The following is a 22,596-nucleotide window of genomic DNA, read 5'->3' on the forward strand; positions in this document are numbered from 1 at the left end:
AGAAGACAGCATTGAAAAAGAGAACATCAGAGATAGGTTTAATAAGCTTGAAGGAGGTTAAAGAGAGAAAAAAAAAGAAAAAGGTGTTTTAGTAAGAACATGCATGAAACAAGAACACCACACCCACAACTGATAACACAGACGTATAGATAATTAATGGAGTGTTACATTTCAGAAGGCGCGAAGCATGACTAGCAATAAATTAAGACATTCAAATACATTTAAAAAAAAAATTACTTAAATAATCTGTTATTTTAGCAGAGACACTGAATCAGTGGTCTGAAATTGTAGCACAAAGGGAACTAAAAACAAAAAATTATCATCTTTAGAAGATGCCCCAAAACCCCAATCATTCATCATACAGGTTGAGTTTCCCATATCCAAAATATGGACTATTCTGAAATACAGAATTTTTTGAGTGCAACGGAGATCGTGACCGCTTTACTTTCTGATGGTTCATTGTACATAAACTTTGTTTATTGCACTAATAATTAAAAATATTGTATAAAGCGACCTTAATTCTTTGAGTATAAAGGTGTACATGAAACAAATGCATTCTGTGTTTATACTTGGGCCCCATCCCCAAGAACTCTCATTATGGAATGCAAATATTCCAAAATACAGAAAAAATAAGAATTTACTTACCGATAATTCTATTTCTCGTAGTCCGTAGTGGATGCTGGGAACTCCGTAAGGAGCAAGGGGAATAGCGGCTCCGCAGGAGACTGGGCACAAAAGTAAAGCTTTAGGACTACCTGGTGTGCACTGGCTCCTCCCCCTATGACCCTCCTCCAAGCCTCAGTTAGGATACTGTGCCCGGACGAGCGTACACAATAAGGAAGGATTTTGAATCCCGGGTAAGACTCATACCAGCCACACCAATCACACCGTACAACCTGTGATCTGAACCCAGTTAAAAGCATGATAACAGAGGAGCCTCTGAAAAGATGGCTCACAACAATAATAACCCGATTTTTGTAACAATAACTATGTACAAGTATTGCAGACAATCCGCACTTGGGATGGGCGCCCAGCATCCACTACGGACTATGAGAAATAGAATTATCGGTAAGTAAATTCTTATTGTCTCTAACGTCCTAAGTGGATGCTGGGGACTCCGTAAGGACCATGGGGATTATACCAAAGCTCCCAAACGGGCGGGAGAGTGCGGATGACTCTGCAGCACCAAATGAGAGAACTCCAGGTCCTCCTCAGCAAGGATATCAATTTTGTATAATTTTACAACGTATTTGCTCCTGACCAAGTAGCTGCTCGGCAAAGTTGTAAAGCCGAGACCCCTCGGGCAGCCGCCCAAGATGAGCCCATCTTCCTTGTGGAGTGGGCATTTACAGATTTTTGGCTGTGGCAGGCCTGCCACAGAATGTGCAAGCTGAATTGTACTACAAATCCAACGAGCAATAGTCTGCTTAGAATCAGGAGCACCCAGCTTGTTGGGTGCATACAGGATAAACAGCGAGTCAGATTTTCTGACTCCAGCCGTCCTGGAAACATATTTTCAGGGCCCTGACTACGTCCAGCAACTTGGAGTCCCTCCAAGTCCCTAGTAGCCGCAGGTACCACAATAGGCTGGTTCAAGTGAAACGCTGAAACCACCTTAGGGAGAAATTGAGGACGAGTCCTCAATTCTGCCCTGTCCGTATGAAAAATTAGGTAAGGGCTTTTATAGGATAAAGCCGCCAATTCTGAGACACGCCTGGCTGAAGCCAGGGCCAACAGCATTACCACTTTCCATGCGAGATATTTTAAGTCCACAGTGGTGAGTGGTTTAAACCAATGTGATTTTAGGAACCCCAAAACTACATTGAGATCCCAAGGTGCCACTGGAGGCACAAAAGGAGGCTGTATATGCAGTACCCCTTTGACAAACGTCTGAACTTCAGGAACTGAAGCCAGTTCTTTCTGGAAGAAAATCGACAGGGCCGAAATTTGAACCTTAATGGACCCTAATTTTAGGCCCATAGACAGTCCTGTTTGCAGGAAATGCAGGAAACGACCCAGTTGAAATTCCTCTGTAGGGGCCTTCCTGGCCTCGCACCACGCAACATATTTACGCCAAATACGGTGATAATGCTGTACGGTTACATCCTTCCTGGCTTTGGTCTGGGTAGGGATGACTTCATCCGGAATGCCTTTTTCCTTCAGGATCCGGCGTTCAACCGCCATGCCGTCAAACGCAGCCGCGGTAAGTCTTGGAACAGACAGGGTCCCTGCTGGAGCAGGTCCTTTCTTAGAGGTAGAGGCCACGGGTCCTCTGTGAGCATCTCTTGAAGTTCCGGGTACCAAGTCCTTCTTGGCCAATCCGGAGCCACGAGTATAGTCCTTACTCCTCTCCTTCTTATGATTCTCAGTACCTTGGGTATGAGAGGCAGAGGAGGGAACACATACACTGACTGGTACACCCACGGTGTTACCAGAGCGTCCACAGCTATTGCCTGAGGGTCCCTTGACCTGGCGCAATACCTGTCTAGTTTTTTTGTTGAGGCGGGACGCCATCATGTCCACCTTTGGTTTTTCCCAACGGTTCACAATCATGTGGAAGACTTCTGGGTGAAGTCCCCACTCTCCCGGGTGGAGGTCGTGTCTGCTGAGGAAGTCTGCTTCCCAGTTGTCCACTCCCGGAATGAACACTGCTGACAGTGCTATCACATGATTTTCCGCCCAGCGAAGAATCCTTGCAACTTCTGTCATTGCCCTCCTGCTTCTTGTGCCGCCCTGTCTGTTTACGTGGGCGACTGCCGTGATGTTGTCTGACTGGATCAGCACCGGCTGACCTTGAAGCAGGGGTCTTGCTAGGCTTAGAGCATTGTAGATGGCCCTTAGCTCCAGGATATTTATGTGAAGTGATGTCTCCAGGCTTGACCACAAGCCCTGGAAATTCCTTCCCTGTGTGACTGCTCCCCAGCCTCTCAGGCTGGCATCCGTGGTCACCAGGACCCAGTCCTGAATGCCGAATCTGCGGCCCTCTAGAAGATGAGCACTCTGCAACCACCACAGGAGAGACACCCTTGTCCTTGGTGACAAGATTATCCGCCGATGCATCTGAAGATGCGACCCGGACCATTTGTCTAGCAGATCCCACTGGAAAGTTCTTGCGTGGAATCTGCCGAATGGGATTGCTTCGTAAGAAGCCACCATCTTTCCCAGGACCCTTGTGCATTGATGCACTGAGACTTGGCCTGGTTTTAGGAGATTTCTGACTAGTTCGGATAACTCCCTGGCTTTCTCCTCCGGGAGAAACACCTTATTCTGGACTGTGTCCAGGATCATCCCTAGGAATAGAAGTCGTGTCGTCGGGATCAGCTGCGATTTTGGAATATTGAGAATCCAACCGTGCTGGCGCAGCACTATCTGAGATAGTGCTACTCCGACTTCCAACTGTTCCCTGGATCTTGCCCTTATCAGGAGATCGTCCAAGTAAGGGATAACTAAAACTCCCTTCCTTCGAGGGAGTATCATCATTTCGGCCATTACCTTGGTAAAGACCCGGGGTGCCGTGGACAATCCAAACGGCAGCGTCTGAAACTGATAGTGACAGTTCTGTACCACAAACCTGAGGTACCCTTGGTGAGAAGGGTAAATTGGGACATGTAGGTAAGCATCTTTGATGTCCAGAGACACCATATAGTCCCCTTCTTCCAGGTTTGCAATCACTGCTCTGAGTGACTCCATCTTGAATTTGAACCTTTGTATGTAAGTGTTCAAGGATTTCAGATTTAAAATAAGTCTCACCGAGCCGTCCGGCTTCGGTACCACAAACAGCGTGGAATAATACCCCTTTCCCTGTTGTAGGAGGGGTACCTTGATTATCACCTGCTGGGAACACAGCTTGTGAATGGCTTCTGCTGCAGCCTTTTTCCTCTCCCTCTGCCACGGGGCAGAAATGAGGAGTCTTTTACCCGCTTGCCCTTATGGGGCCTAAAGGACTGCGCCTGATAATACGGCGTCTTTTTATGTTGAGAGGCTACCTGGGGTAAAAATGTGGATTTCCCAGCCGTTGCCACCAGGTCTGTTAGACCTACCCCAAATAACTCCTCCCTTTTATAAGGCAATACTTCCATATGCCTTTTGGAATCAGCATCACCTGACCACTGTCTTGTCCATAACCCTCTTCTGGCAGAAATGGACAGCGCACTTACTCTTGATGCCAGTCGGCAAATATCCCTCTGTGCATCACGCATATATAGAAATGCATCTTTTAAATGCTCTATAGTCAGTAATATACTGTCCCTATCTAGGGTATCAATATTGTCAGTCAGGGAATCCGACCAAGCCACCCCAGCACTGCACATCCAGGCTGAGGCGATTGCTGGTCGCAGTATCACACCCGTGTGAGTGTATATACATTTTTAGGATATTTTCCTGCTTTCTGTCAGCAGGTTCCTTAAGGGCGGCCGTATCCAGGGACGGTAGTGCCACCTGTTTAGACAAGCGTGTGAGCGCTTTATCCACCCTAGGGGGTGTTTCCCAACGTGCCCTATCCTCTGGCGGGAAGGGGTATGATGCTAATAACTTTTTAGGAATTAACAGTTTTTATCGGGGGAAACCCACGCATCATCACACACTTTATTTAATTCCTCAGATGCAGGAAAAACTACCGGCAGTTTTTTCTCACCCAACATAATACCCTTTTTAGTGGTACTGGTATTATCAGAAATATGTAAAACATTTTCCATAGCCTCAATCATGTAACGAGTGGCCCTACTGGAAGTCACATTCGTCTCTTAATCGTCGACACTGGAGTCAGTATCCGTGTCGGCGTCTGTATCTGCCATCTGAGGTAACGGGCGTTTTAGAGCCCCTGATGGCTTTTGAGACACCTGGACAGGCACAGGCTGAGTAGCCGGCTGTCTCATGTCATCAATCTTTTGTAAAGAGCTGACACTGTCACGTAATTCCTTCCATAAGCTCAGCCACTCAGGTGTCGACTCCCTAGGGGGTGACATCTCCATTTAATTGCTCCGCCTCCACACCATTTTCCTCCTCATACATGGCGACACAATCGTACCGACACACAGCACACACACAGGGAATGCTCTGATAGAGGACAGGACCCCACTAGCCCTTTGGGGAGACAGAGGGAGAGTATGCCAGCACACACCAGAGCGCTATATATATATATACAGGGATAACCTTATAGAAGTGTTTTTCCCCTTATAGCTGCTGTTTTATTAATACTGCGCTTAATTAATGCCCCCCTCTCTTTAACCCCTTTCTGTAGTGTAGTAACTGCAGGGGAGAGCCAGGGAGCTTCCCTCCAACGGAGCTGTGAGAGAAAATGGCGCCAGTGTGCTGAGGAGATAGGCTCCGCCCCTTTTTCGCGGACTTTTCTCCCGCATTTTTATGGATTCTGGCAGGGGTTAAAATACATCCATACAGCCCCGGGGGTTATATGTGATGTATGTTTGCCAGCCAAGGTGTTTTTATTGCTGCTCAGGGTGCCCCCCCCCCCAGCGCCCTGCACCCTCAGTGACTGCAGTGTGAGGTGTGTATGAGGAGCAATGGCGCACAGCTGCAGTGCTGTGCGCTACCTTGGTGAAGACTGATGTCTTCTGCCGCCGATTTTTCCGGACCTCTTCTTGCTTCTGGCTCTGTAAAGGGGCCGGCGGCGTGGCTCTGGGACCGAGCTCCGAGGCTGGGCCTGTGTTCGGTCCCTCTGGAGCTAATGGTGTCCAGTAGCCTAAGAAGCCCAATCCACTCTGCACGCAGGTGAGTTCGCTTCTTCTCCCCTTAGTCCCTCGATGCAGTGAGCCTGTTGCCAGCAGGTCTCACTGAAAATAAAAAACCTAAAACTAAACTTTTACTAAGAAGCTCAGGAGAGCCCCTAGTGTGCACCCTTCTCGTTCGGGCACAAAAATCTAACTGAGGCTTGGAGGAGGGTCATAGGGGGAGGAGCCAGTGCACACCAGGTAGTCCTAAAGCTTTACTTTTGTGCCCAGTCTGCTGCGGAGCCGCTATTCCCCATGGTCCTTACGGAGGTTCCCAGCATCCACTAGGACGTCAGAGAAATCAGATATCCAAAATACTTCTAGGCCCAAGCATTTCATATATGGGGGACTCTACCTGTATTCGATTTTCTACTCCTTTCCTTTCTAAATCTCTACCAATAGCTGAACTGGGCTGCCAGTCCAGCATGTCTGAAAGAACAGCCAGCACAGCAACGTGCAGTGGACTGAACCGAACCTAGCGCTCTCAGCAACTTGGATTAGAGGAATGAATTGTATAAAGGCTTGTGAAGTAATGTTTGCGGCTCTTGTCCAATCTGCAGCAGCTTATAGAAAATATCTTGAGTGTTGGGTGTTTGAGTCTCCAACCTAGGTGTAGAGACCGCTCTTCTCCTCTGTAGGCTGTCCATGTCGATATTTAGGGGGTTATTCAATTGTCTAAGATAGCTTGCACTAATCTTTGAAAAGAGAATTTTTTTTACAGCGGCTGCGATTACAAACACACATGGATCTGGGATGTACTTGTACTCAAAAAATATTAAAACTGTGTCTCAATCCTCCTCCCGCGCCCGTGATCAGCTGCACTTTGAACCGGGGACCCCCCTAGCAGTACTCAACACCAATGTCACTTTCAGGCAGTGTTAGGGGTGTGCGGCGTGCTGCGACAGCCAAGGCACAATGCTCCGCTGAACAAACAGCCCCTCAGGATAGTGGTCCTGCAGCGGGGAAGCGGCTCTGCACCTCACAAGGCCGGTGACCCCCCCCAACTCCCACGGCACAGGTATGCTGTTGCCCAGACAGCATACCGAAAAAAATAAGATTGAAATGAAATTGAAGAAAACTCTCTGGGAGCTGCAGAAATGAGCATCCTCTCCTGGGGGCACTTTTTTCTAAGCTGCCTGTGGGAGGGGGCATAGAGGGGAGGAGCCAGCACACCCAGTGAAGAAAATTTAAAGTGCACTGGCTCCTTTGGACCCCGTCTATACCCCATCGTACTAGTTTCCCCCCCAATATCCCTTATGGATACTAGAGAAAAAAAGCTGTGTCCGCTGTACCATAGCATTTTGTATACAGATTCAGAGACTAAAGGGGGTCATTCCGTCCTGATCGCATGCTAGGTTTTTTTTTTGCAGAGCTGCGATCAGGTCAAAACTCGGCAAAACTGTGTATGCACCGCAATGCACAGGCGCGTCGTACGGGTACAAAGCGGATCGGTGCTGGGCGATGGATTTAACGAAGAATCCATTCGCACAGCCAATCACAAGAAGTTTGACAGGAAGGAGTTTATAGGTGTCAACTGACCGTTTTCAGAGAGTGGTTGGAAAAACACAGGCGTGTCCAAGTGTTTGCAGGGCGGGTGTCTGACGTCAATTCTGGGACCGGACAGGCTGAAGTGATCGCATCGGCTGAGTAAGTTCAGACCTACTCAGAAACTGCACAAAACATTTTTTTTGTATGCAAAAGCGTTCGCACACTTGCAAAGCGAAAATACACTCCCCCCTTAGGCGGCGACTATCTGATCGCATCGCTGCAAAAAATAGCTAGCGAACGATCAACTCTGAATGACCCTTTAAGTTACACACAGATATATTGCAAAGTGTTGTGTATGAAATTATGCAGCACATTCTACTGGAGCATCCTAGTCGTATCGCCTTAGGTCAACAAGAAATCTCAAAAAGGATGCCTGCCGCAAGTCTCCTAGTACCTGGTGCAAGGAAAGGGCTGTTTGGCACAACTGCAGTAATTAGGACACATCTGCAAGCTGTCATTTTAGACCAAGCGGTTATTTCCTGTATAAAAAATTTAACTGTGTTCAGCTCAGTAATTAAATAAGCTTATCCAAAGATAATACTGGCTTAGCTCCATAGAAATATTTACTTCTTAAAGAAAAATCAAATAAAAACCACCGTTCTGCACTTCATGGAAAACTTGAGTGCACTGAAAGAAAGGTAAATATCTTGGCTTAATTCAGAAAGTATCATTAAATATATCTAAAAATGAAATCTAAATTTTCAAAGCCAAAAATGGATTAATTTTACCGATTATTTGCTTTTGTCTTCTGTAACAGTTCATCCTGTCTGGCATACCACTCATCTAGTTCCTTTGAAGCTTTCTCTTTCCACTCAGATTCTTGTTTTCGAGAGTTAGCATCTGTTTGGGGGAGAAATTACAATCATTTAAGACAGACAAACAAAGATATTTTGTTAGATGAAATGTGAAAATAAGAATTTACTTACCGATAATTCTATTTCTCATAGTCCGTAGTGGATGCTGGGGACTCCGTAAGGACCATGGGGATTAGCGGCTCCGCAGGAGACTGGGCACATCTAAAGAAAGCTTTAGGACTATCTGGTGTTCACTGGCTCCTCCCCCTACAGGATAAACAGCGAGTCAGATTTCCTGACTCCAGCCCTCCTGGAAACATATTTTCAGGGCCCTGACAACGTCTAGCAACTTGGAGTCCTCCAAGTCCCTAGTAGCCGCAGGCACCACAAATAGGTTGGTTCAGGTGAAACGCTGAAACCACCTTAGGAAGAAACTGAGGACGAGTCCTCAATTCCGCCCTGTCCGAATGGAACATCAGATAAGGGCTTTTTCAGGATAAAGCCGCCAATTCTGACACGCGCCTGGCCCAGGTCAGGGCCAACAGCATGACCACTTTCCATGTGAGATATTTTAACTCCACAGATTTAAGTGGTTCAAACCAATGTGACTTTTGGAACCCAAAACTACATTGAGATCCCAAAGTGCCACTGGAGGCACAAAAGGAGGCTGTATATGCAGTACCCCTTTTACAAACGTCTGAACTTCAGGGACTGAAGCTAGTTCTTTTTGGAAGAAAATTGACAGGGCCGAAATTTGAACCTTAATGGACCCCAATTTCAGGCCCATAGACACTCCTGTTTGCAGGAAATGTAGGAATCGACCCAGTTGAATTTCCACCGTCGGGCCTTACTGGCCTCGCACCACGCAACATATTTTCGCCAATTGCGGAGATAATGTTTTTGCGGTTACATCCTTCCTGGCTTTGATCAGGATAGTGATGACTTCATCCGGAATGCCTTTTTTTCTTTCAGGATCCGGCGTTCAACCGCCATGCCGTCAAACGCAGCCGCGGTAAGTCTTGGAACAGACAGGGTCCTTGCTGGAGCAGGTCCCTTCTTAGAGGTAGAGGCCACGGATCCTCCGTGAGCATCTCTTGAAGTTCCGGTTACCAAATCCTTCTTGGCCAATCCGGAGCCACGAATATAGTGCTTACTCCTCTCCATCTTATCAATCTCAGTACCTTGGGTATGAGAGGCAGAGGAGGGAACACATACCCTGACTGGTACACCCACGGTGTTACCAGAGCGTCTACAGCTATTGCCTGAGGGTCCCTGGACCTGGCGCAATACCTGTCGAGTTTTTCCCAACGGTTTATAATCATGTGGAAGACTTCTGGGTGAAGTCCCCACTCTCCCGGGTGGAGGTCGTGCTGAGGAAGTCTGCTTCCCAGTTGTCCACTCCCGGAATGAATACTGCTGACAGTGCTATCACATGATTTTCCGCCCAGCGAAGAATCCTTGCAGCTTCTGCCATTGCCCTCCTGCTTCTTGTGCCACCCTGTCTGTTTACGTGGGTGATTGCCGTGATGTTGTCCGACTGGATCAACACCGGCTGACCTTGAAGCAGAGGTCTTGCTAAGCTTAGAGCATTGTAAATGTCCCTTAGCTTCAGGATATTTATGTGAAGTGATGTCTCCAGGCTTGACCATAAGTCCTGGATATTCCTTCCCTGTGTGACTGCTCCCCAGCCTCGCAGGCTGGCATCCGTGGTTACCAGGACCCAGTCCTGAATGCCGAATCTGCGGCCCTCTAGAAGATGAGCACTCTGCAACCACCACAGGAGGGACACCCTTGTCCTTGGTGACAGGGTTATCCGCTGATGCATCTGAAGATGCGACCCGGACCATTTGTCCAGCAGGTCCCACTGGAAAGTTCTTGCGTGGAATCTGCCGAATGGGATTGCTTCGTAGGAAGCCACCATTTTACCCAGAACCCTTGTGCATTGATGCACTGAGACTTGGCTCGGTTTTAGGAGGTTCCTGACTAGCTCGGATAACTCCCTGGCTTTCTCCTCCGGGAGAAACACCTTTTTCTGGACTGTGTCCAGGATCATCCCTAGGAACAGAAGACAAGTCGTCGGAACCAGCTGCGATTTTGGAATATTGAGAATCCAACCGTGCTGCAGCAACACTACCTGAGATAGTGCTACACCGACCTCCAACTGTTCCCTGGATCTTACCCTTATCAGGGAATCGTCCAAGTAAGGGATAACTAAAATTCCCTTCCTTTGAAGGAATATCATCATTTCGGCCATTACCTTGGTAAAGACCCGGGGTGCCGTGGACCATCCATACGGCAGCGTCTGAACTGATAGTGACAGTTCTGTACCATAAACCTGAGGTACCCTTGGTGAGAAGGGTAAATTTTGACATGAAGGTAAGCATCCTTGATGTCCCGAGACATCATGTAGTCCCCTTCTTCCAGGTTCGCAATCACTGCTCTGAGTGACTCAATCTTGAATTTGAACCTCTGTATGTAAGTGTTCAAAGATTTTAGATTTAGAATCGGTCTCACCGAGCCGTCCGGCTTCGGTACCACAACAGTGTGGAATAATACCCCGTTCCCTGTTGCAGAAGGGGTATCTTGATTATCACCTGCTGGGAATACAGCTTGTGAATGGCTTCCAAAACTGTCTCCCTGTCAGAAGGAGACATCGGTAAAGCAGACTTTAGGAAACGGCGAGGGGGAGACGTCTCGAATTCTAATTTGTACCCCTGAGATATCACCTGAAGGATCCAGGGGTCTACTTGCGAGTGAGCCCACTGCGCGCTGAAATTCATTGAGACGGGCCCCCCACCGTGCCTGATTCTGCTTGTAAAGCCCCAGCGTATACTGAGGGCTTGGCAGAGGCGGGAAAGGGTTTCTGTTCCTGGGAACTGGCTGATTTCTGCAGCCTTTTTCCTCTCCCTCTGTCACGGGGCAGAAATGAGGAACCTTTTGCCCGCTTATCCACGAAAAGACTGCGCCTGATAATACGGCGTCTTCTCATGTTGAGAGGCGACCTGGGGTACAAACGTGGATTTCCCAGCTGTTGCCGTGGCCACCAGGTCTGAAAGACCGACCCCAAATAACTCCTCCCCTTAATAAGGCAATACTTCCAAATGCCGTTTGGAATACGCATCACCTGACCACTGACGTGTCCATAACCCTCTACTGGTAGACATGGACAACGCACTTAGACTTGATGCCAGTCGGCAAATATTCCGCTGTGCATCACGCATATATAGAAATGCATCTTTCAAATGCTCTATAGGCAAAAATATACTGTCCCTATCTAGGGTATCAATATTTTCAGTCAGGGAATCCGACCACGCCAACCCAGCACTGCACATCCAGGCTGAGGCGATTGCTGGTCGCAGTATAACACCAGTATGTGTGTAAATACATTTTAGGATACCCTCCTGCTTTCTATCAGCAGGATCCTTAAGGGCGGCCATCTCAGGAGAAGATAGAGCCCTTACAAGCGTGTGAGCGCTTTATCCACCCTAGGGGGTGTTTCCCAACGCACCCTAACCTCTGGCGGGAAAGGATATAATGCCAATAACATTTTAGAAATTATCAGTTGTTATCGGGGGAAACCCACGCATCATCACACACCTCATTTAATTTCTCAGATTCAGGAAAACTACAGGTAGTTTTTCCTCACCGAACATAATACCCCTTTTTGGTGGTACTCGTATTATCAGAAATGTGTAAAACATTTTTCATTGCCTCAATCATGTAACGTGTGGCCCTACTGGAAGTCACATTTGTCTCTTCACCGTCGACACTGGAGTCCGTATCCGTGTCAGCGTCTTTATCTGCCATCTGAGGTAACGGGCGCTTTAGAGCCCCTGACTGCCTATGAGACGTCTGGACAGGCACAAGCTGAGTAGCCGGCTGTCTCATGTCAACCACTGTCTTTTATACAGAGCTGACACTGTCACGTAATTTCTTCCAACAGTTCATCCACTCAGGTGTCGCCCCCTTAGGGGGTGACATCACTATTACAGGCAATCTGCTCCGTCTCCACATCATTTTTCTCCTCATACATGTCGACACAAAAGTACCGACATACAGCACACACACAGGGAATGCTCTGATAGAGGACAGGACCCCACTAGCCCTTTGGGGAGACAGAGGGAGAGTTTGCCAGCACACACCAGAGCGCTATATATATACAGGGATAACCTTATATAAGTGTTTTTCCCCTTATAGCTGCTGTATAGTTAATACTGCGCCTAATTTGTGCCCCCCTCTCTTTTTTAACCCTTTCTGTAGTGTAGTGACTGCAGGGGAGAGCCAGGGAGCTTCCCTCCAACGGAGCTGTGAGGGAAAATGGCGGTGTGCTGAGGAGATAGGCTCCGCCCCCTTATCGGCGGCCTTATCTCCCGTTTTTTTATGTATTTTGGCAGGGGTTAAATGCATCCATATAGCCCAGGAGCTATATGTGATGCATTTTTTGCCATCCAAGGTGTTTATTATTGCGTCTCAGGGCGCCCCCCCCAGCGCCCTGCACCCTCAGTGACCGGAGTGTGAAGTGTGCTGAGAGCAATGGCGCACAGCTGCAGTGCTGTGCGCTACCTTGTTGAAGACAGGACGTCTTCTGCCGCCGATTTTCCGGACCTCTTCTGCCTTCTGGCTCTGTAAGGGGGCCGGCGGCGCGGCTCTGGGACCCATCCAAGCTGGGCCTGTGATCGTCCCTCTGGAGCTAATGTCCAGTAGCCTAAGAAGCCCAATCCACTCTGCACGCAGGTGAGTTCGCTTCTTCTCCCCTTAGTCCCTCGATGCAGTGAGCCTGTTGCCAGCAGGTCTCACTGAAAATAAAAAACCTAAACTAAAACTTTCACTAAGAAGCTCAGGAGAGCCCCTAGTGTGCACCCTTCTCGTTCGGGCACAGAGATCTAACTGAGGCTTGGAGGAGGGTCATAGGGGGAGGAGCCAGTGCACACCAGATAGTCCTAAAGCTTTCTTTTGATGTGCCCAGTCTCCTGCGGAGCCGCTATCCCCATGGTCCTTACGGAGTCCCCAGCATCCACTTAGGACGTTCGAGAAATAGGATTTTAAATACCTACCGGTAAATCCTTTTCTCGTAGTCCATAAGGGATATTGGGGACAGAATTAGTACGATGGGGTATAGACGGGTCCAAAGGAGCCAGTGCACTTTAAATTTCTTCAACTGGGTGTGCTGGCTCCTCCCCTCTATGCCCCCTCCCACAGGCAGTTATAGGTTAAACAGTGCCAGAAGTAGAAAGGACATACTTGAGAGAAGGAAACGTGATAAGAAGTGTGGTGAGATTTACACACCAGCACAACATAACATAACCTGGCCAGCAACAGCTGAACAGGAAACAGAGAACCTGCAGAAGTCACCACACAGAGGCGGGCGCCCAATATCCCTTATGGACTACGAGAAAAGGATTTACCGGTAGGCATTTAAAATCCTATTTTCTCTAGCATCCATAAGGGATATTGGGGACAGAATTGATACGATGGGGATGTCCCAAAGCTTCCAGAATGGGCGGGAACGTGCTGAGACTGCTGTAGCACCGCCTGCAGAAACTGGGTATCCTCTTTGGCCAGGGTATCAAATTTGTAGAATGTCACAAAAGTGTTCTTTCCCGACCAGGTAGCCGCTCGGCATAGTTGCAAGGCCGAGACTTCGCGGGCAGCCGCCCAGGAAGAGCCCACGGACCTTGTAGAGTGGGCCTTCAGAGACTGAGGAACAGGTAAGGCTGCCGACACATAGGCCTGTTGGATAGTAAGTCTAATCCAGCGAGCAATGGTCTGCTTTAAAGCAGGGCAACCCTTTTTCCGCGCATCATAAAGCACGAACAAGGAATCGGTCTTCCTGACCCGACAGATCTTCAAAGCACACACACAACATCCAAAGACTCCGGAGGAGCCAAAGCGTCAGAACAGGACGGAACCACCATAGGTTGATTCAGGTGAAATCCGGCGACAACCTTCGGCAGGAATTGCAGTCTAGTCCGGAGCTCCGCTCTGTCCTCGTAAAAGACCAAGTATGGACTTTTACACGATAGGGCCCCCAATTCTGAGACGAGTCTAGCAGAAGCCAGGGCCAGTAACATCACTGTCTTCCACGTGTGGTACTTGTCTTCTACAGTCATCAGAGGCTCAAACCAGGAGGACTGTAGAAAGTTCAACACTACATGCAAAGCCTACAGCACAAAGGGAGGTTGTATGTGGGTGGTCTTCACTTTGCCGGCGGCCGGCCGGGCTCCCGACGACTGGCATACCGACCGTTCTCCCTCTTGGGTGTCCACGACACCCCTGGAAGGAGAACAGATAGCATGGCGCGCTATGCGCCACCGTGCCTGGAAAGTGGCGAGCGCATCGAGCCCTCAAGGGGCTCATTTGTGCTTGCCCAGCTGTCGGAATGCTGGCGGTCAGGATTCAGTCGCCGGGAGCCCGACCGCCAGCATACCATACTACACCCGTTGCATGTGGAGTACCCCTTGTAAGAAGGTCTGAACTTCTGGCAACACAGCCAATTTCTTCTGAAAGAAAATGGAGAGAGCTGAAATCTGGACCGTAACAGAACCCAGACATAAACCTTTATCCAGACCAGCCTGCAGGAAACGTCCCAAGTGAAACTCCGCAGGCGGATACGTGTGCTCCTCGCACCAAGAGACATATCAACTCCAAATATGATGATAGAGTCTTGACGTCACAGATTTTCTGGCTTGCACCATAGTGGCAATTACTTTTTTGGAAAGCCCTTTGTGAGCTAGTATGTTCCGCTCAACTACCATGCCGTCAAACTAAGCTGCCATAAGTCCGGAACGACGAACAGTCCTTGCTGAAGAAGATCCTTCTTAGCGGCAGAGGCCAAGGGTCTTCTACGGACATGTCCAGAAGAGTTGAGTACCACGCCCTTTGGGGCCAATCCGGCGCAATCAGGACTGCTTGTACTCTGATGTCTGATCCGCTGGAGCACTCTTGGGATCAACGGAATCTGAGGAAATAGGTATACCAGCCGGTAAGGCCAAGGCGACATCAGTGCGTCCACCGCACTCGCCTGAGGGTCTATGGTTCGCAAGCAGTGAAGCTTGTCAATCTGCGGGAATCCCCACCTGACGACAATCCGTTGAAACACCCGAGATGCAATCCCCACTCCCCCGGGTGGAGGTTGTGGCGACTCAGAAAGTCCGCTTCCCAGTTGTCCACTCCTGGAATAAAAATAGCGGATAGCGCTCTTGCATTTCATTCCGCCCAGAGAAGTATTTTTGACACTTCTTGCATGCAGGCCCTGCTTTTTGTCCCTCCCTGTCGGTTGATGTATGCCACAGCCATCACGTTGTCCGACTGAACCTGGATCGCCTGATCCCCGAGTAGAGGGGAGGCCTGAATCAGAGTATTGTAGATAGCACGAAGTTCCAGAATGTTGAATGGAAGAAGGGCCTCTTGGGCAGACCACCTGCCCTGAAACTGCGCCCCATGGGTGAGCGCTCCGGATCCTCTCAGGCTCACATCCGTTGTGAGGAGGATCCAATCCTGAATCCCGAAACGTCGACCTTCCAGCAAGTTGGAAGACTGTAACCATCACAGGAGTGAAATCCTGGCCTGGGGTGACAGCTGAATCATTTGGTGCATCTGAAGATGTGAACCGGACCACTTGTTCAGGATGTCCAATTTGAAGGGTCTAGCATGGAACCTGCCGAACTGTATCGCCTCGTACGAGGCCACCATTTTTCCCAACAATTTTATGCAAAGATGAATGGAAACTCGAGCAGGTCAGAGAACCATCTCTTGAAGTGTTCTCACCTTGTCCTCTGGAAGGAACACTCTCTGAGCTACAGTATCCATGATCATACCCAGAAACAGGAGCCTTTGAGACGGTTCTAGTTGAGACTTCTGTAAATTGAGGATCCACCCGTGGTGAGACAGAAAAGTTGGATAGTGTGATCTATATGGAGCAGTAGAAGCTCCCCGGAACTCGCTTTTATCAGGAGATCGTCCAGGTAAGGGACAATGTTGACCCCTTGGATTCTGAGCTGGAACATCATTTCCAGTCATCACCTTCGTGAACATCCTCGGAGCAGTAGACAGGCCGAAGGGCAACGCCTGAAACTGGTAGTGATCGTTCAGTAGGGCGAACCGCAGATAGGCCTGATGAGGAGGCCAAATTGGGATATGTAGGTAGGCGTCCTTGATATCCAGGGACACGAGGAATTCCTGTTGTTCCAGGCCTGCGATCACCGCTCTCAAAGATTCTTTCTCGAATTTGAAAACCTTCAGGTAAGGATTCAAGGACTTCAAATTCAAAATGTTTCTCACAGACCAGTCTGGTTTTGGCACCACAAACAGACTGGAATAGTAACCTAGTGCTTACTGTAGCAGGGGTACTGGAACAATGACCAGGGACTGGACCAACTTGTCGATGGCCAGTAGTAGCGTAACATGCATAAACTGGCAAGCCTAATTTGAAAAATCGTTGGAGGGGAGCACCGTCGAACTCCAGCCTGTAACCCTGAGAGATAAAGTCCCTTACCCAGGCATCTTCACAGGAACCGTCCCAGATGTGGCTGTATTTACGTAACCAAGCTCCCACCACGAGATCCCCTCGGGGTGGTTGGGCACCATCATGCCGAAGTCTTTGTGGAAGCTGAACTGGTGCTCTGTTACTGACAGCCGGCAACGGTTGGTTTCTTAAGCTTACCTCTGGAGCCTCTAGCTGCACTGGAGGCACCCCTGCCCCTAGATCGAAATCTGGAGGACCGAAAGAACCGAGTAGAAAGGCCCGGGTAGGTACACCTAGCAGGCGGAGCCCCCAAAGGGAGAAACGTGGATTTCCCAGCAGTAGCCTTTGAGATCCATGCGCCCAATTCCCCTCTGAAGAGCCATTCACCTGTAAAGGGAAGATATTCCACATTACGTTTGGAATAAGCGTCTGCAATCCACTGACGCAACCATATGGCTTTGCGTGCAGACACAGCCATAGCAGTGGTTCTAGCATTTATATTGCTAATCTCCTTAAGCCAGTCTGCGTTTTATGTAGTACTATAAAACAGTGATACAGCTGTACAGATAATTCCCCAGAGTAATTTAAACTGTACACTAATAGCGGCTCTCCCCCTCTACACCCGGTCCCAGTGTTCCTGGGACCGTTTTGAGGAGCTGTATGAGGGTGGTGCTGCTTAGGCAGAGGAAGGTTCCAAAATGCAGCTGAACCCGCTCTGATGTAGCTCCGCCCCCCTCTATGTCACCAGAGTTACTAATAAGATTTTTATACTGGCTATGTCTCCACAGGCTGTATAGCCTCACATAAATGCTCGGTACAACACCTCCCGCCAGTCTCACGCAGGGGCACCTGCGGGTCCCACCCAGGAGAGACCCGTACGCCTCACCCACGCGCCTGGCTTGTACTCACCACGAAAATCACCTTCAGGCTCTGTTAGGGGTGTGCGGCAAGCTGTGGCTGCGACAGCTAATGCGCAGTGCCCCACTGAACAAACAGCCCCTCAGGACGGTGGTCCAGCAGCGGAGAAGCAGCTCTGCACCTCATGAGGCCAGTGACCCCCCCCAACTCTTACGGCGCAGGTATGCTGTTGTCCGAACAGCATACCGAAACAAGCAAAGGTTTAAAAGAAATTGAAGAAAAACTCTGGAGCTGCAGAGTGTGCATTCTCTCCTGAGGGCACTTTTTTCTAAACCGCCTGTGGGAGGGGGTATAGAGGGGAGGAGCCAGCACACCCAGTTGAAGAAATTTAAAGTGCACTGGCTCCTTTGGACCAGTCTATACCCCATCATACTGATTCTGTCCCCAATATCCCTTATGGATGAAAATATGGAGAGAAAAATAAGATTTTACTCACCGGTAAATCTATTTCTCGTAGTCCGTAGTGGATGCTGGGGACTCCGTAAGGACCATGGGGAATAGACGGGCTCCGCAGGAGACTGGGCACTCTTAAGAAAGATTTAGTACTACTGGTGTGCACTGGCTCCTCCCTCTATGCCCCTCCTCCAGACCTCAGTTAAGGAAACTGTGCCCGGAAGAGCTGACATTACAAGGAAAGGATTTTGGAATCCAGGGTAAGACTCATACTAGCCACACCAATCACACCGTATAACTTGTGATAAACTTACCCAGTCAACAGTATGAACAACAGAGCATCAACAATGGATGCCAACATAACGTAACCCTTTATTAAGCAATAACTATATACACGTATTGCAGAAAGTCCGCACTTGGGACGGGCGCCCAGCATCCACTACGGACTACGAGAAATAGATTTACCGGTGAGTAAAATCTGATTTTCTCTAACGTCCTAGTGGATGCTGGGGACTCTGTAAGGACCATGGGGATTATACCAAAGCTCCCAAACGGGCGGGAGAGTGCGGATGACTCTGCAGCACCGAATGGGCAAACACAAGGTCCTCCTCAGCCAGGGTATCAAACTTGTAGAACTTAGCAAATGTGTTTGAACCCGATCAAGTAGCTGCTCGGCAAAGCTGTAATGCCGAGACCCCTCGGGCAGCCGCCCAAGAAGAGCCCACTTTCCTTGTGGAATGGGCTTTTACTGATTTTGGATGCGGCAATCCAGCCGCAGAATGAGCCTGCTGAATCGTGCTACAGATCCAGCGAGCAATAGTTTGCTTTGAAGCAGGAGCACCCAGCTTGTTGGATGCATACAGGATAAACAGCGAGTCAGTCTTCCTGACTCCAGCCGTCCTGGCTACATAGATCTTCAAAGCCCTGACTACATCAAGCAACTTGGAATCCTCCAAGTCACGAGTAGCCGCAGGCACCACAATAGGTTGGTTCAAATGAAAAGATGACACCACCTTCGGCAGAAATTGCGGACGAGTCCGTAATTCTGCCCTGTCCATATGGAAAATCAGATAGGGGCTTTTACATGACAAAGCCGCCAATTCTGACACACGCCTAGCCGAAGCTATGGCCAATAGCATGACCACCTTCCACGTGAGATACTTTAGCTCCACGGTCTTAAGTGGCTCAAACCAGTGGGATTTCAGGAAACCCAACACCACGTTGAGATCCCAAGGTGCCACTGGTGGCACAAAAGGTGGTGGAATAAGCAGCACTCCGTTAACAAACGTCTGAACTTCAGGAAGAGAAGCCAGTTCCTTTTGAAAGAAAATGGCTAGGGCCGAAATCTGGACCTTTATGGTCCCCAACTTCAGGCCCATAGTCACTCCTGACTGTAGGAAGTGCAGGAACCGGCCCAGCTGGAATTCCTCTGTAGGGGCCTTCCTGGCCTCACACCAGGCAACATATTTTCGCCATATACGGTGATAGTGTTTTGCTGTCACATCCTTCCTAGCCTTTATCAGCGTAGGAATAACTTCATCCGGAATGCCTTTTTCCGCTAGGATCCTGCGTTCAACCGCCATGCCGTCAAACCCAGCCGCGATAAGTCTTGGAACAGACAGGGCCCCTGTTGCAACAGGTCCTGTCTGAGAGGCACAGGCAATGGGTCCTCTGTGAGCATTTCTTGCAGTTCCGGGTACCAAGTCCTTCTTGGCCAATCCGGAACAATGAGTATTGTTCTCACTCCTCTTTTTCTTACGATTCTCAGCACCTTGGGTATGAGAGGAAGAGGAGGAAACACAGACCGACTGGAACACCCACGGTGTTACCAGTGCGTCCACAGCTGTCGCCTGAGGGTCTCTTGACCTGGCGCAATACCTTTGTAGCTTTTTGTTGAGACGGGACGCCATCATGTCCACCTGTGGCAGTTCCCATCGATTTGTAATCTGAGTGAAGACTTCGTGATGAAGTCCCCACTCTCCCGGGTGGAGGTCATGCCTGCTGAGGAAGTCTGCTTCCCAGTTATCCACTCCCGGAATGAACACTGCTGACAGTGCTTGCACGTGATTCTCCGCCCAACGAAGAATCCTGGTGGCTTCTGCCATCGCCACTCTGCTTCTTGTGCCGCCCTGGCGGTTTACATGAGCCACTGCGGTGATGTTGTCTGACTGAATCAGCACCAGTTGGTTGCGAAGCAGAGGCTCCGCTTGACTCAGGGCGTTGTATATGGCCCTTAGTTCCAGGATATTTATGTGCAGACAAGCCTTCTGACTTGTCCACAACCCTTGGAAGTTTCTTCCCTGAGTGACTGCCCCCACATCCTCGGAGGCTCGCATCCGTGGTCACCAGGACCCAGTCCTGTATGCCGAACCTGCGGCCCTCGAGAAGCACTCTGCAGCCACCACAGAAGAGACACCCTGGCCCTCGGGGACAGGGTGATCAGCCGATGCATCTGAAGATGCGATCCGGACCACTTGTCCAACAAATCCCACTGAAAGATCCTCGCATGGAACCTGCCGAAGGGAATGGCTTCGTATGATGCCACCATCTTTCCCAGGACTCGCGTGCAGCGATGCACCGACACCTGTTTCGGTTTTAAGAGGTCTCTGACTAGAGTCACGAGCTCTTGAACCTTCTCCGCCGGGAGAAACACCTTCTTCTGGTCCGTGTCCAGAATCATGCCCAGAAAAGGCAGACGCGTAGTAGGAATCAGCTGCGACTTTAGAATATTCAGAATCCAGCAGTGCTGTTGCAACACTTCCTGAGAGTGTGCTACACTGATTAGCAACTGCTCTCTGGACCTCGCCTTTATGAGGAGATCGTCCAAGTATGGGATAATTGTGACTCCTTGCTTTCGAAGGAGCACCATCATTTCTGCCATTACCTTGGTAAATATTCTCGGTGCCGTGGAGAGCCCAAACGGCAACGTCTGGAATTGGTAAGGACAGTCCTGTACCACAAATCTGAGGTACTCCTGATGAGGTGGATAAATGGGGACATGCAAGTAAGCATCCTTGATGTCCAGAGACACCATAAAATCCCCCTCTTCCAGGCTTGCAATGACCGCTCTGAGCGATTCCATTTTGAACTTGAATCTTTTCAGATAAATGTTCAGGGATTGTAAATTCAATATGGGTCTGACCGAACCGTCCGGTTTCGGTACCACAAACATTGTGGAATAGTATCCTCTTCCTTGTTGAAGGAGGGGAACCTTTACCACCACCTGCTGGAGATATAACTTGTGAATTGCCGCTAACACGACTTCCCTTTCTATGGGGGAAGCTGGCAGGGCAGATTTGAGGTAACGGTGAGGGGGCATCACTTCGAATTCCAGCTTGTATCCCTGAGACACAATCTGTATAGCCCAGGGATCCACCTGTGAGCGAACCCACTGGTGGCTGAAATTTCGGAGACGCGCCCCCACCGCTCCTGGCTCCTGTGGAGCCCCAGCGTCATGCGGTGGATTTAGTGGAAGCCGGGGAGGACTTCTGTACCTGGGAACTAGCTGTATGGTGCAGCTTCTTTCCTCTACCCCTGCCTCTGGCAAGAAAGGACGCACCTCTGACCTTCTTGCTTCTCTGTGATCGAAAGGACTGCATTTGGTAATACGGTGCTTTCTTAGGCTGTGAGGGAATATATGGCAAAAAGTTTGACTTCCCAGCCGTAGCTGTGGAAACTAGGTCCGAGAGACCGTCCCCAAACAATTAATCACCCTTGTAAGGTAACACCTCCATGTGCTTTTTGGAGTCGGCATCACCTGTCCATTGCCGAGTCCACAGGACCCTTCTGGCAGAAATTGAACTGCATTTATTCTAGAGCCCAGTAGGCAAATGTCCCTCTGGGCATCCCTCATATATAGGACAGCGTCTTTTATATGCCCCAGGGTCAGTAAAATGGTATCCTTGTCTAAGATATCCATTTCCTCAGAAAGATTATCTGTCCATACTGCTACAGCACTACACATCCAGGCCGACGCAATTGCCGGCCTCAGTAGAGTACCTGAGTGTGTATAAACAGACTTCAGGATACTTTCCTGCTTCCTATCTGCAGGATCCTTTAGGGAGGCCGTATCCTGTGACGGCAGGGCCACCTTTTTAGATAAGCGTGTCAGAGCTTTATCTACCCTAGGGGAGGATTCCCAGCGCATCCTGTCCGTTGGCGGGAAAGGGTACGCCATAAGTAACCTTTTGGAAATCAGCACTTTCTTATCGGGGGAATCCCACGCTTTTTCACATAATTCATTTAACTCATGTGAAGGGGGAAAAGTCACCTCTTGCTTTTTCTCCCCATACATATACACCCTTTTGTCAGGGACAGGGTTTACCTCTGATATGTGCAATACATCCTTCATTGCTATAATCATGTAGCGGATGGCTTTAGCCATTTTAGGCTGCAATTTTGCATCATCGTCATTGGAGTCAGAATCCGTGTCGATACATGTGTCAACCATTTTGGATAGTGGGCGCTTCTGAGACCCTGACGGCCTCTGCACTGTAGGATCAGGCATAGGCTGAGACCCCGACTGTCCCAAGGCATCAGCTTTATCCAACCTTTTATGTAAGGAGTTTACATTATCATTTAACACCTTCCACATATCCATCCAATCAGGTGTCGGCGCCGTCGGCGGAGACACGTCATTCGTCTGCACTTGCTCTGCCTCCACATAGCCCTCTTCGTCAAACATGTCGACACACGCGTACCGACACACCACACACACAGGGGATGCTCTATATGAGGACAGGACCCCCACAAG

The 22,596-nt window shown here is 49.3% G+C and overlaps 1 protein-coding gene across 4 annotated transcripts in view; it reads right to left on the bottom strand.

Annotated features, from left to right (window-relative positions):
* Positions 1-22,596, bottom strand: part of CLTA (clathrin light chain A) — a 113,131-nt gene that overhangs the window by 38,636 nt on the left and 51,899 nt on the right. For all 4 annotated transcript variants that reach the window (XM_063914627.1, XM_063914630.1, XM_063914629.1 and 1 more), the window contains exon 4: positions 8,003-8,114. In XM_063914627.1, coding sequence (XP_063770697.1) covers positions 8,003-8,114 — 112 coding nt within the window. The remainder of the gene's footprint in view (positions 1-8,002; positions 8,115-22,596) is intronic.

This window comes from Pseudophryne corroboree, chromosome 1 (genome assembly GCF_028390025.1).
Source record: "Pseudophryne corroboree isolate aPseCor3 chromosome 1, aPseCor3.hap2, whole genome shotgun sequence".
Taxonomy (NCBI): domain Eukaryota; kingdom Metazoa; phylum Chordata; class Amphibia; order Anura; family Myobatrachidae; genus Pseudophryne; species Pseudophryne corroboree.